Source organism: Pan troglodytes, chromosome 20 (assembly GCF_028858775.2).
Source record: "Pan troglodytes isolate AG18354 chromosome 20, NHGRI_mPanTro3-v2.0_pri, whole genome shotgun sequence".
Lineage (NCBI taxonomy): Eukaryota > Metazoa > Chordata > Mammalia > Primates > Hominidae > Pan > Pan troglodytes.
In genome coordinates, this window is record NC_072418.2 from 12,479,039 (window position 1) to 12,493,525 (window position 14,487).

The 14,487-nt window shown below is 41.8% G+C and overlaps 1 protein-coding gene across 15 annotated transcripts in view; it reads right to left on the bottom strand.

The window, feature by feature from the left end:
• The window catches only part of ZNF846 (zinc finger protein 846), an 80,937-nt gene that overhangs the window by 23,885 nt on the left and 42,565 nt on the right, over window positions 1–14,487 (bottom strand). For 6 of the 15 annotated variants that reach the window (XM_054674042.1, XM_054674040.2, XM_054674043.1 and 3 more), the window contains 4 exons: window positions 11,774–11,873; window positions 10,120–10,246; window positions 6,689–6,771; window positions 1,724–5,595 (listed from right to left, as the gene is read on the bottom strand). In XM_054674042.1, the coding sequence (XP_054530017.1) occupies window positions 4,306–5,595; window positions 6,689–6,771; window positions 10,120–10,246; window positions 11,774–11,788 (1,515 nt within the window). In that variant the 5' untranslated portion in view covers window positions 11,789–11,873 and the 3' untranslated portion in view covers window positions 1,724–4,305. The other 9 variants (XR_010153694.1, XM_054674044.2, XM_024351194.3 and 6 more) reach the window with 7 other exon arrangements.

The window sequence follows — 14,487 nt, forward strand, 5'->3', positions numbered from 1 at the left end:
GAGTAGTTACTGCTATGAGTTGCCTTCTTTTCACTACTTTCACTGTATCTGTCCATTCAGGCTGCTATAACAAAATACCATAGACTGGTGGTTAATAAACAACATAAATTTATTTCTCTGAGTTCTGGAGATTAGGTCAAAGCTCAAGATACAGTCAGATTCAGTGTCAGGTGAGGGCCCTTTTCCTGGTTCACAGACAGCCATCTTCTTGAAGTAACCAAATACAGTAGAAGTGGCATGAAATATCTTTGGGGTGTCTTCCATGAGGGGGGTAATCCCATTCTGCAGAGCCCTCATGACTTCATCATGTCCCAAAATTCCCAGCTCCTAATACAATCACTTTGGGAGTTAAGATGTCAACATATGCAAGTTGAGGAGACAAAATTTATTTATTTATTTATTTTTTATTTTTTATTTTATTTTATTTTTGACATGGAGTCTCACTCTGTCACCCAGGCTGGAATGCAGTGGTGTGATCTTGGCTCACTGCAAGCTCTGCCTCCCAGGTTCACACCATTCTCCTGCCTCAGCCTCCTGGATAACTGGGATTACAGGCACCCACCACCACACTGGGCTGATTTTTTTTTTTTTTTTTAAGTAGAGACAGGGTTTCACCACGTTAGCCAGGATGGTCTCAATCTCCTGACCCTGTGATCCACCCACCTTGGCCTCCCAAAGTGCTGGGATTACAGGCGTGAGCCACTGTGCCCAGCCTAGGAGACAAAATTTAGACCACGGCAACATCTCATAAATTTTGGTATGCCATGTCTTTGTTTTCATTTGTCTCAAGATGTTTTCTAATTTACCTTGTGAATTCTTGCTTCACCCATTGATAGATCAGGAGTGTGTTGCTTACAATAAAATGTATTTGTGAATTTTCCAGTTTTCCTTGTTTTTCATTTCTTGTTTCATTCTATGTGACTTGAAATGGTACTTTGTGTTTCAGTCTTTTACATTTCATTAAGATTTGTTTTGTGGCCTAACATATGGTTTCTCCTGGAAACTATTCCACATATGCTTGAGAAAAATGTGTTCTCTTCTGTTGTGGGGTGGGTTGTGCCAACTGTTATATAGTACTTGTCCTGTTTCCTTCTTGATATTATGGTGGCTGTTCTACCTATTAAATTGAAAGTGGTATAATGAGGTCTCCAATTGTTATGCAGAATTGTCTATTTTTCCCTTTAATTTTGCCAATATTTACTTCATGTATTTTAAGCTCTGATGTTTGATACATATAATTTTTTTATCTTCTTGATGAATTTTACCTTCTATCAGTATATACTCTCATTCACTCTCTCTTCTATCAGTTTTTTACTTCAAGTTTACTTTGTCTGATATTAGTATATCCAGCCAAATTCTCTTTAGGTTACTATTTACATGGAATGATCTTTTTCCATTATTTAACTTTCAACCTTTTTTGTCTTTAGATCTAAAGCGAAGGATGGCCAGGCGTGATGGCCCATGCCTGTAATCCTAGCACTTTGGGAGGCTGAGGTGAGCAGATCACCTGAAGTCAGGAGTTTGAGACAGCCTGGTCAACATGGCAAAACCCTGTCTCTACTAATACTACAAAAATTAGCTGGGCATGGTGGTGGGTACCTGTAATCCCATCTACTCAGGAGGCTGAGGCAGACAGAATTTCTGGAAGCCAGGAGGTGAAGGTTGCAGTGAGCCGGGATCTTGCCATTGCACTCCAGCCTGGGCGACAGAGCGAGACTCTGTCTTAAAAAAAAAAAAAGAAAAAAAAAAAAAAAAAAGCAAAGGGCAACATACAGTTGGATTGTGTATTTTAATCCATTTTGCCAAATTATGCCATTAGATTGGAGAAGTTATCCCATTTACCCTTCATATAATTACCAACAAAAAAGACTCATTTTGCCACTTTGTTACTCTTTTTCTGTATGTCTTACAGCTTTTTGGTCCCTCATTTCCTACATTACTGCCTTTTTTGTTGATTTGTTTTTTTAGTGACATCTTTTTTTCGTCTCATTTTGTGTATATTCCATTGATATTTTATATGTAGTTACCATGGGGATTTTTTTTTCTTTTTTTGAGATGGAGTATCACTCTTGTTGCCCAGGCTGGAGTCCAATGGTGCGATTTCGAGTCACTGCAACCTCCACCTCCCACGTTCAAGCAATCCTCCTGCCTCAGCCTCTCAAGTAGCTGGGACTACAGGAATGCACCACCACACCCAGCTAATTTTTGTATTTTTAGTAGAGACGGGGTTTCACCATGTTAGCCAGGCTGGTTTCAATCTCTTGACCTTGTGATCCACACACCTCAGCCTCCCAAAGTGCTGGAATTAGAGGCATGGCCTGGTGACCATGGGGATTAAATATAACATCCTAACATCCACTGTACAGTCCACTGTCCAGTCCTCACTCCTCCCACATGCTGTTCTGACTAAAATATAGAAAAAATTCTACTAGGGGGAATTTTAAAAGCAATTAAACTTTTCAACCACAGAAAATTTACTGTCCATGACAAGTCGTCATGGACAGTAAGACACATAGAAAGGCAATCTCATTTTCATGTCATTTATTTCAATTTCTCCTCTAGTATGATCTTGTGTACAGTAACAGTAGTATCTGAAAGCTTCCCATAACTCCTCAGATTCATAGTTTATTCTTCCAGTGAGTATTTTCAGAGGCACTTAAGGAATATGTACTGCTAAAAGTATTACCAGATTTTTTTTTTTTTGAGATGGAGTTTTGCTCTGTCACCCAGGCTGGAGTGCAGTGGCAAAATCTTGGCTCACTGCAACCTCTGTCTCCTGGGTTCACACAATTCTCCTGCCTCAGCCTCCCAAGCAGTTGGGATTAAAGGCACCCGCCACCATACTTGGCTAATTTTTGTATTTTTAGTAGAGATGAGGTTTAACCATGTTGGCAGGCTGGTCTCAAACTCCTGACCTCAAATGATCTGCCCACCTCGGCCTCCTAAAGTGCTGGGATTACAAGCATGAGTCACCACGCCCAGCATATTCTCGTATTTTCACATTCATATAGCTTGTTTGCAGTGTGGGTTTTCACAAGTATAGTAAGACTTGTAAAATGGATGCAACATTTCCCTCATTCTGTATTATCAAGATTTCGCTCCAGTATGAATTATCATTTATATTAAAGGATGAAATAATACATACATAAGTGTGTGTATGTGTGTGTGCATATATATGTGTGTGTGTGTGTGTATATATATATATATATATAAAGACATTCCCATATTTCTAACATACATAATGTTTCTGGCCTCTTTGAGATTACCAAATATTAACACATGAGACAGAAGTAAAGATTTCCCACATCTTACCTTCATAGAGTTTCTCTCCAACGCATGTTGACTGACTTAGTAACACTGGAAGAATTCATAACACATCTTAAATTGATGAGGTTACTTATACCTGAAACTGTCAGAAATTTCTGAAGGCTGTCCCAGATTTCTTACATATATAGGCTATCTGCCCACTGTGAGTTCTTTGATGTTAAGTTATTAAAAGGCATAAGTGAAGATCTTGTAGCCTTTACATTTGTAGGGTTTTATACCACTGTGAATTCTCATGTAGATACTAAGTCCTGAGCACTAAGTAAATGTTTTATCACATTCCTTACATACAGAGGGTTTTTCTCCAGTGTTGATTATGAAGTACTATGAAGGTTTGTGAAGTATTTTAAGGCTATCTCTCATTCTTACCTTCAATTGGCTTTTACAGTAATTTTTGTTATGAAAAATAAACAATATGCTGGGTGTGGTGGCTTAAGCCTGTAATCCCAGTACTTTGGAAGGCCAAGGCGGGCAGATCATGAGATCGGGAGATCGAGACCATCCTGGCTAACATGGTGAAACCCTGTCTCTACTAAAAATACAAAAAATTAGCTGGGCATGGTGGCACATGCCTGTAGTCCCAGCTACTCGGGAGGCTGAGGTGGGAGAATTCCTTGAACCCAGGAGGCAGAGGTTGCAGTGGGCCAAGGTCATGCCACTGTACTCCAGCCTGGGTGACAGAGAGAGACTCTGTCTCAAAAAAAAAAAAAAAAGAAAAATAAACAATAGTGGAAGAAACAAAGGCTTTACCACATGTCTTAGAACCAGATTTTTCTCCCAAAGGTGAGTTCTTACACTTTATAAGATGTGAAGAATTACTACTCTTGCCTATTCCTTATATCACTGGGACTTGTGTCCATGTTAAATTCATTCCTATTATATAAGATATGGAAATTCAGTGAAGGTTGTTCATATTCTTTACCTTCATATGATTTTTTTCCAGATGAGTTTAGATGTAAATACTAAGATCTGAGGAACACTTCAGGTTTTTTCACATGCCTTAGTTCTTAGATGTTTAGCAAGTGCTGAAGATTGAGTGAAGTTTTTCCCACATTTCTTACATTCATATGGTTTTGCTCCAGTGTGAGTTCGTGTGTGAACGTTAAGGCATGTGGAATACCTGAAGGCTTTCCCACATTCTTTACATGCATAAGGCTTTTCTCCTGTGTGCGTTTGCATGTGCATATTAAGATTTGTGGAACGAGCAAATGCTTTACCGCATTCCTTACATTCATAGGCCTTTTCTCCAGTGTGAGTTCTTAAATGGGTACTAAGGCCCGAGGATTGAGTGAAAGCTTTCCCACATTCTTTGCATTCATATGGCTTCTCTCCAGTGTGAATCCTTACATGTTGACTAAGCATTGAGGAATTATTAAAGGCTTTCCCACATTCTTTACATTCATAGGGCTTTTCTCCAGTATGTGTTCTCATGTGTAAAACAAGTCCTGAGGAACGAGTAAAAGCTTTCCCACATGCCTTACATAAATACAGCTTCTCTCCACTGTGAATCCTTACATGTTTTGTAAGGTATGAGGAATGAATAAAAGCTTTTCCACACTCCTTACATTCATATGGCTTTTCTCCAGTGTGAATTCGCATGTGTAAAATAAGTCCTGTGGATCTAGTGAAGGCTTTTCCACATTCCATACATACATAGGGCTTCTTTCCACTGTGGATTCTTGTATGATCAGCAAGGTATGAAGAATGGGTGAAGGCTTTCCCACAGTCTTTACATTTATATGGTTTTTCTCCACTGTGAGTTCTGATGTGTAATTTAAGTCCTGTGGATTGAGTGAAAGCTTTACCACATTCTTTACAGACATAGGGCTTCTCTCCACTGTGAATTCTTCCATGTCCTATAAGGTGTGAGGAATTACTGAAGGCTTTCCCACATTCCTTACATACACAGTGTTTGTCTCCATTGTGAGATCTTATATGTAACTTAAGGGATGACTGATTAAGAAAAGTTCTCCAACAGTCTTTGCATTCACACAATTTCTCTTGTGTGTGAGTTTTATTCTGCCTAGTAAGATTTGGAAACTGGTTGAAGGCTTTTTCATGTTTAACACACTTAGGCATTTTCCCCTCAGCATGACTTTTCTTGTAAAAACTATGAGGAAAGTTCTTTCTTAAGGCTTTTCCACTCTGATTATCCTCAGAAGTTTTCTCTCCAATGTGAGTTATCATGTAAGTCATAAGAAATGGGTGTTCATTGAAGACTTTTCCAGAATGGTTAGAATCATACAGTTTCTCTGCAGTATTGCTTCTCTCCTGTTGAGATATAAAAGATGAATAAAGAATTTCTCACATTCAGTATGGTAACAGAATTTCTCCCCAATCACAACATATATGCATTGGAAATATATTTAAACATTTTAACATATCCATTATATGTACAGAGTTCCAGCCCCATTTTTGAGTTAAGTTGAGTAATAGGACAATGAGGCCACCAGCCTGCCTATATTCTCTGCATTCACAGAGCTTCTTAGACAATCTGTCTGATATTTATTCATTTATTTAAGAAAGATTCTCACTCTGTCGCCCAGGCTGAAGTGCAGTGGCATGATCTTGACTCACAGCAATCTCTGCCTCCCAGTTCAAGGGATTCTCAGGCCTCAGCCTCCCAAGTAGCTAGGATTACAGGCATGTGCCACTATGCCCAGCTAATTTTTGTATTTTTAGTAAACACAGATTTTTGCCATGTTGACCAGGCTGGTCTCCAACTCCTGGCCTCAAGTGATCTGCCCGCTTTGGCCTCCCAAAGTGCTGGGATTACAGGCATTAGCCACAATACATCTGAGAATTATTTAGACTAAATTATGGGCTGGGCACAGTGGCTCATGACTGTAATCCCAGCACTTTGGGAGGCCAAGGCAGGTGGATTGCTTTGAGCTCAGGAGTTTGAGACCAGCCTGGACAAAATGGTGAAACCCCATCTCTACAAAAAAAAAAAAATAATCAGCCAGGCATGATGGCTTATGCCTGTAGTCTCAGCTATTCAGGAGGCTGAGGCTGGAGGATCATTTGAGCCCAGGAAACAGAGGTTGCAGTGAGCCAAGACTGCACCATTGCACACCAGCCTGAGCAACAGAGTAAGACCTTGTCTCAAAAATAATAATAAAGTAAAAGAAATTATGCACCAAAAACTGAATAGCTGAGTTGTATGTTTGTGGATGTTTATTTGTGAGATCTCTGAGAAGAAATATGTTTGTAGTAAGTTTAGAGTGCTTCCCATATTCATGATATTCAGAGAATCTCTTCAGACTTTGTTTTCTCTGGGTAAATGCCATTTTCCTCATATAATTTTCGTGAATATTGTGCTTCTTGTCCTAGTGTGGAAGATTTCATCCCTTGGAAATCTTACCAATTGTACTCCATTTGGTGATCTTTCTGCAGAAATATCTTGCAGCAGTGGGAAGCCTTTGGTTTTGAGTTGCAAATCCAATTCTGAAATAAAGTGAAAAATGCAGCTTGGGAGAAAAATTGTGGAATAAAGTCATTTAAAAGCCTATGGGGCTGGGGGTGGTGGCTCACACCTGTAATCCTAGCACTTTTGGAGGCCTAGATAGGTGGGTTACCTGAGGTTAGGAGTTCAAGACCAGCCTGGCCAACATGGTGAAACACTGTCTCTACTAAAAATACAAAAAATTAGCCAGGTGCAGTGGTGCATGCCTGTAATCCCAGCTACTCGGGAGGCTGAGGCAGGAGAATCACTTGAACCCAGAAGGTGGAGGTTGCGGTGAGGTGAGATCCACCACTGCACTCCAGCCTGGGCTACAGAGCAAGACTTCGTCTCAAAAAAAAAAAAAAAATGCCTAAGGAACAGACATAGCATAATCAAATGTGGCAGAGTGAAGAACTACAGGGCTCTTTCCTACCACAATATGACTAATAAGTTCAGAAAACCTATCAGAATCAACTGTGCTGGGCTGGGTGTGGTGGTTCATGCCTATAATCCCAGCACTTTGGGAGGTCAAGGTAGGTGGATCACTTGAGTTCAGGAGTTCGATACCAGCCCGGCCAACATGGTGAAGTGCTGTCTCTACTAAAAATACAAAAATTGGCCAGACATGGTGGTGTACACCTGTAATCCCAGCTACTCAAGTGGCTGAGTCACGAGAATCACTTGAAACCAGGAGGCAGAGGTTGCAGTGAGCCAAGATCATGCCATTGCACTCCAGCCTGGGTGACAGAGTGAGACTCTGTGTCAAAAAAGAAAAAAATATATATATACATATATATATAGCTAAGTGAAAGAAGCTAGAGAGAAAAGGTTACATTGTATGATTCCATTTATATAAGATATACAGAAAGGGTAAATCCATAGAGAGAGAAAGCAAATTAGTCTCTGTAGGGTGAGTGGGGACTGACTACTTGATGGGTATATGGTTTCCTTTTGGTGTGATGGTAATGCTTTGAAACTAGGCCAAGCACACTGGCTCATGCCTGTAATCCCAACACTTTGGGAGACGGAGGCAGGTGGGTCACTTGAGGTCAGGAGTTTGAGACCAGCCTGGCCAACATGGTGAAACTCCATCTCTATCAAAAAACACAAAAATTCACCAGGCATGGTGGCACACGCCTGTAGTCCCAACTACTCAGAAGGCTGAGGCAGGAGAATCACTTGAAGCCAGGAAGCTGATGGAGGTTGCAGTGAGCCAAGATGGCTCCACTGGACTCTATCCTGGGCAACAGAGAGAGACTCTGTCTCAAACAAACAAACAAACAAAAAAAGAAATGCCTTGAAACTAAAAAGAGCTGATAGCTACACAACACTAAAATGGTAAATTTTTGTATATTTTACCTAAAAAAAGTATATGGCACATTTGTATATCTTTCCAAACATGCATAAAACATGATTAAAAAAAAAAGAGTGAAGCACATGGAAAGATGGACTATAAAGAGTTTGGCTATGTCAGAAGTTTTGCAATGGTAAAGATATGGTGTCAAAACTATCACTACACCTGTAATGCCAGCACTTTGGGAGGCTGAGGCAGGTGAATCACAAGGTCAGGAGTTCGAGAACAGCCTGGCCAACACAGTGAAATCCCATCTCTACAAAAATACAAAAAATTAGTTGGGCGTGGTGTCAGGCACCTGTAATCTTAGCTACTTGGGAGGCTGAGGCAGGAGAATTGCTTGAACCCAGGAGGTGGAGGTTGCAGCGAGCCAAGATCATGTCACTGCACACCAGCCAGGGCGACAGTGCGAGACTCCATCTCAAAAAAAAAAAAAAAAAAAACCTGTATTACTTATTATCCAAGTAATAATATGCAGAAAACTGAGGCTGGTAGTAAGCAAAAAGATGGGAGAATCAAGAAAGCAATATAAGAAGGTGTTGGCAAAGGACCTACATGCATAAGATGGAATTTTCAAATAAGGCAGACAAACCTTTCTGAGAACAGAAAAGAGGTTGAGAAGATCAATGGAAATTTAAAGATGAGGGGAGTTGAAAGTGTCTAAGGAAACCAAATGGCCTCAGCCTTCTCAGGAAGAAGAGTATACCCTGAGAAGTTCGCAAAGTAACATTTCCAATGTACTGCATGTCTCCTAGGCTGGCACAGCAGTGCCATAATACCACATCTGCTTATGAACTCATCCTGCAGAACTCCTGTCACTCCTGTCCTCAGCTCTTCCATTTGTTCCAATCCAGACATGAGACTACGTTTGAATAATTCAGACCCTGCTGGAGGGAAAAATGCACAAAAGAAGAGGCCCATGCAAGACATAACACCATGTCCTTCAATGGGGAACCAATACTTTTGCCTTCGGGGATTCTAAAGATGGTCAAGTGTAACTTTACAAATAGCAAACTAATCATATAACATTTCCAATACATGCACTAAAACTATTTTTAAAATAACAAAAATGTTGCCCAGGTATAATGGCTCATGCCTCATACCTCAGCACTTTGGGAAGCCAAGGCAGGGAGATCACTTGAGGTTAGGAGTTCAAGACCAGCCTGGCCAACGTGGTGAAACTTCCTCTCTACTAAAAATACAAAAATTAGCAGGGCATGCTGGCACGGGTCTGTGGTCCCAGCTACTCAGAAGGTTGAGGCAGAAGAATTGCTTGAGCCTGGAAAACCAAGTCCAACTTCATACACATTTAAAGTCTCAAAGTTTTTAATCCATACATGAAATAAACTCATTTACTTAAATCTTTATTTTCATGGGGAATCCTCTACACCAGGGGTGTACAATCTTTTGGCTTCCGTGGGCCACACTGGAAGAAGAATGGCCTTGGACCACATATAAAATACACTAACACTAACGATCACTGATGAGCTACAACAAATAAACAAAAAAACAGGTCTGTGCATAAATCTCATAATGCTTTAAGAAAGTTTACAAGCTTGTTCTATAAAGTAATGCCCAGGCCATGCATGGTGGCTCACGCCTGTAATCCTAGCACTTTGGGAGGCCAAAGCAGGTGGATCACCTGAGGTCAGAGTTTGAGACCAGCCTGGCCAACATGGTGAAACCCTGTCTCCACTAAAAATACAAAAATTAGCTGGCCATGGTGCTGCACACCTGTAATCCCAGCTACTTGGGAGGCTGAGGCAGGAGAATCACTTGAATCCAGGAGCGAGGGCTTTGCAGTAAGCAGAGACCATGCCACTGCACTCCAGCCTGGGCAATAGAGCCAGACTGTGTCTCAAAAAAAAAAAAAAGGAATGTCCACTGGCCAAGGTCCATGCCTGTCTTGCTTATTACAGTACCCTCATTTGACAGCAAACATTTAAGAAACATTGATTTCCTAAAGGGGTCAGTGAAGAAATGATGCCAGTTTTACCTAGTATAATGAGATTCTTGTAGTTCTCCAACATCACATCTCTGTAGAGATCTCTCTGGGCTTGATCCAACAAAGTCCACTCCTCCTGGGTAAAGTCCACAGCCACATCCTCAAAGGTCACTAAGTGCTAAACCATTAAATACATGCCAGCTTCAGCTAAGTACCATCTCCTTTGATGTTCTGAGAAAAATGCATGAAGGACTAAGGAAGACTAGAAGCCTGCAGTACTCCCAGGCCTCAGGCCTCTTCTCCTCTATATAGATATTGTCTTGCAATGGCATCCAATCACATGGACTTATCAGCATCACTGAAACATGACTAAACTGATCTTCCTACAGCTTTACAATGGGCTCTTCTGGCCTTAGTCCTCCTCTATTTATAGTTGCAGTCTGCACTGAATATGTTGCAGCACTATGTAAAATCTAATAACAAATGAATTATCTCCACAGTGACACACAAATTCCTTCAGATTAGACATCTCCATCCCTTTCTTACAATCTGTCATAACACTCAGCAAAACAATGAGCCAACAAGCATGATTGAGGATTAGAAAGAATTAGTAAACATTGAGATAAAATAATCATTTCTGTAGGGAGACCCACTGAAACTACTGCTACAGAATAAAAGATGAAATGCTCCTGATTACTGTAAATACAAAATTGCATGCAGGATTGTGTAAAGACAATGCCAGGTTGGACTGCCACAATGAGCCAACAGCGCGTGATGTGCTTCCCCCTGCACAGAGCCTATGAATGGACGTGCAGTCAGGGAGGTTTCACATCACCAAGATTCCTATCCCAGAAAAGCAAATGTTCATAGCTCTGGGAATGGAATGCGACCCTTGTGGAGAGCCTATAAACAGATGCATGGGGGGTGCCTGTCCATATGGATAAACGCCCTCATCTTGCCACGGCTCTTGTAGGCCTCTTTAAAGTTAAGGCATACTCCCTTCTGAGAACTTCTGGTCTAACCAGTTGTCTAGCTTCACATCCTGTTTCCATGGATTGTTTCTAACCAGCTTTTGTGGCAATTGTTACTGCTGATTAATATCTTGCTAATCATAGGTTATGGAAAGATTGTGTTTCTGTTTTAAGGCTCTGTTAGAAATTACTGACACACACACTATATTTTAAATTCTTGTCTCTGTATACTGTACTTCTACATACAAATGTACTGTACTTCTACATACAAATGTTATGTTAAAGAATTACTTCATCCCCATGTGACCATCTCACCTCATAATCAAATGACCCTAAATCCCTCACTAACCTACCCCCGCCCTCACTAAGCTTAATAATAACTGCTGGTATATCCAGTGCATTGTTGGCACTGTGGGACCAGAAGGCGGTGACCCCCCTGGACCCAGCTTTCACTATCTTGTGTGTGTCTATTATATCTCAACTTGCCAATCTGCCTGGGAACAAAGAGAGAGCCCCGTTGCACTGTGGGCTGCTGGCCAGATCCTGCAATACACTTCCATTGCAATCTCTGTACAACCTGAGATGGCTTGGTTCCTAGAGAAATTCACCTGGGGAGTTATTTCCTGAGCAGGACCATCATTTCTTTAAGATGCTTGAATACACGATAACAAGGTAAGGCTACCGATGATGGCTACAAGCATAACATTTTGAAGTTAGGTCTGCTTTCCACTTGCCTGAGAAGAATCCATCAGTAATCCATCAGTAACCCAGCCACTAGCCTTGGCTTCTCGATGTTCCTGTCATGAAGACAGAAAGTGTCCTGGAAAAAATGACCTTTGGAAAAGAATAATGGCATGTCAGTTGGATACATCAAAGAAAAAGTATTTCAGGCTAGGCATGGTGGCTCATGCCTGTAATCCCAGCACTTTGGGAGGCCAAGGTAGGCGAATCACTTGAGGTCAGGAGTTTGAGACCAGCCTGGCCAACAGGGTGAAACCCTGTCTCTACTAAAAATAAAAAAAAAACAGCCAGGTGTGGTGGTGCATGCCTGTAATCCTAGCTACTCGGGAGGCCGAGGTGGGGGAATCACTTGAACCTGGGAGGTGGAGATTGCGGTGAGCCGACACCATGCCACTGCACTCCAGCCTGGGTGACAGAGTGCGACTCCATCTTAAAAAACAAAAAAGTAGGCCGGGCACGGTGGCTGACACCTGTAATCCCAGCACTTTGGGAGGCCGAGGCGGGTGGATCACGAGGTTAGGAGATCGAGACCATCCTGGCTAACACAGTGAAACCCCGTCTCTACTAAAGCTACAAAAAAATTAGCTGGGCATGGCGGTGTGTGCCTGTAGTCCCAGCTGCTGGGGAGGCTGAGGAAGCAGAATAGCATGAACCCAGGTGGCAGAGCTTGCAGTGAGCTGAGATTGCACCACTGCACTCCAGCCTGGGTGACAGAGCAAGACTCCATCTCAAAACAAACAAACAAACAAACAAATAAAGCATTTCCATACCCTGCATTGCAGACATAGTCTTTTCCATGGCATGCCTCCCAATTGTAATACTATTCTGACATTTAATACTCTAATTGTCCAGGGGGTGGCTCATGCCTGTAATAGTAACACTTTGGGAGGTTGAAGTAGGAGGATGGCTTGAGGCCAGGAGTTAGAGACCATCCTGGGCAATATAGTGAGACAAAGTCTCTTTATTAAATAAATAAATAAACAAATAAATAAATATATATATATACATATATGAAAACAAAGAATAAAAGAAAAAATACTCTAGTTGACTTTGCCTAGCAACTATCAGACAGAATACTTTTGTGTCTGGCTTCTTTCAGTCAGCATTACGCTGGTGAGGTGCACCCAAGTTGTTGTGTTCATCCACCTGTGATTTGGTTCATATCTTTGCTGAAGAATATGCCACAGAGGCTGGGCATGGTGGCTCACGCCTGTAATCCCAGCACTTTGGGAGGCTGAGGTGGGCAGATCGCTTGAGGTCAGCAGTTCAAGATCAGCCTGGTCAACATGGTGAAACCCCATCTCTACTAAAAATACAAAGAAAAATGGGTGGCTCACACCTGTAATCCCAGCTACTCGGGAGGCTAAGGCAAGAGAATCACTTGAACCAGGAAGACAGAAATTACAGTGAGCCAAGATTGCGCCACTGCACTCCAGCCTGATGACAGAGCAAGACTCTGTCACACACACACACAAAAAAAGCCACAGAAATATGCCACAATTCATCCATTCTGTGGATCCACATTTGGGTTGTTTCTAATTTAGGCTATTTCAAATAATGTGATAAATAACTTTTACATTTAGCCTGGCACACGTATGCATGTTGCATCACCAAGTCCATATTTAGTTGATACTGTTTAAAAATGTAGCCGGGCATGGTGGCTCACGCCTGTAATCCCAGCACTTTGGGTGGCCGAGGTGAGTGGATCACAAGGTCAAGAGATGGAGACCATCCTGGCCAACATGGTGAAACCCCATCTCTACTAAAAATACAAAAATTAGCTGGGCATGGTGGCGTGCACCTGTAGTTCCAGCTACTCGGGAGGCCAAGGCAGGAGAAGCGCTTGAACCCGGGAGGTGGAGGTTGCAGTGAGCCGAGATCATGCCACTGCACTCCAGCCTGGCAACAGAGCAAGACTCTGTCTCAAAAAAAAAAAAAAAAAAAAAAAGTGTTCTCTTCAGCAATGCATGCACATCTTAAAGAAGACTTGATATTGTCACTGACTTTAGTTATGCTTTTATTTATTTTATTTTTTTTTGTAGAGATGGGGTCTCACTATGTTGCCCCAGCTTGTCTCAAACTCATAGCTTCAGTGGCTCCTCCTGCTTCTGCTTCCCAAAGTGCTGGGATTACAGGGGTGAGCCACTGTGCCCGGCCTAGTTTTATTTATTTATTTATTTATTTATTTATTTATTTATTTAGACGGTGTTTTGCTCTTGTTGCCCAGGCTGGAGTGCATTGCCACGATCTCAGCTCACCACAACCTCTGCCTCCCGGGTTCAAGCGATTCTCCTGCCTCAGCCTCCCGAGTAGCTAAGATTACAGGCATGCCCCACCACACCTGGCTAATTTTGTATTTTTAGTAGAGACAGGGTTTCTCCATGTTGGTCGGGCTGGTCTGGAACTCCCAACCTCAGGTGAACCGCCCACCTCGGCCTCCCAAAGTGCCAGGATTACAGGTGTTTAAGTTACCGCACCCGGCCAATACACATTGATCTACACAAGAGATGCAAAGGAACAGAAAACATGCAAAATATTAACGAATGATCAGTCTACAACAAGGATATATAATAGGTGTTCAATATTCTGGCCTTTCACATTTTCTTTGGTTTAGAATATTCAATCTACAGATAGCCTGGGCAACAAACCAAGACCCTGTCTTTAAAACGTAAATAAATAAATAAAAATATATGAGGGGGAAGGCCAG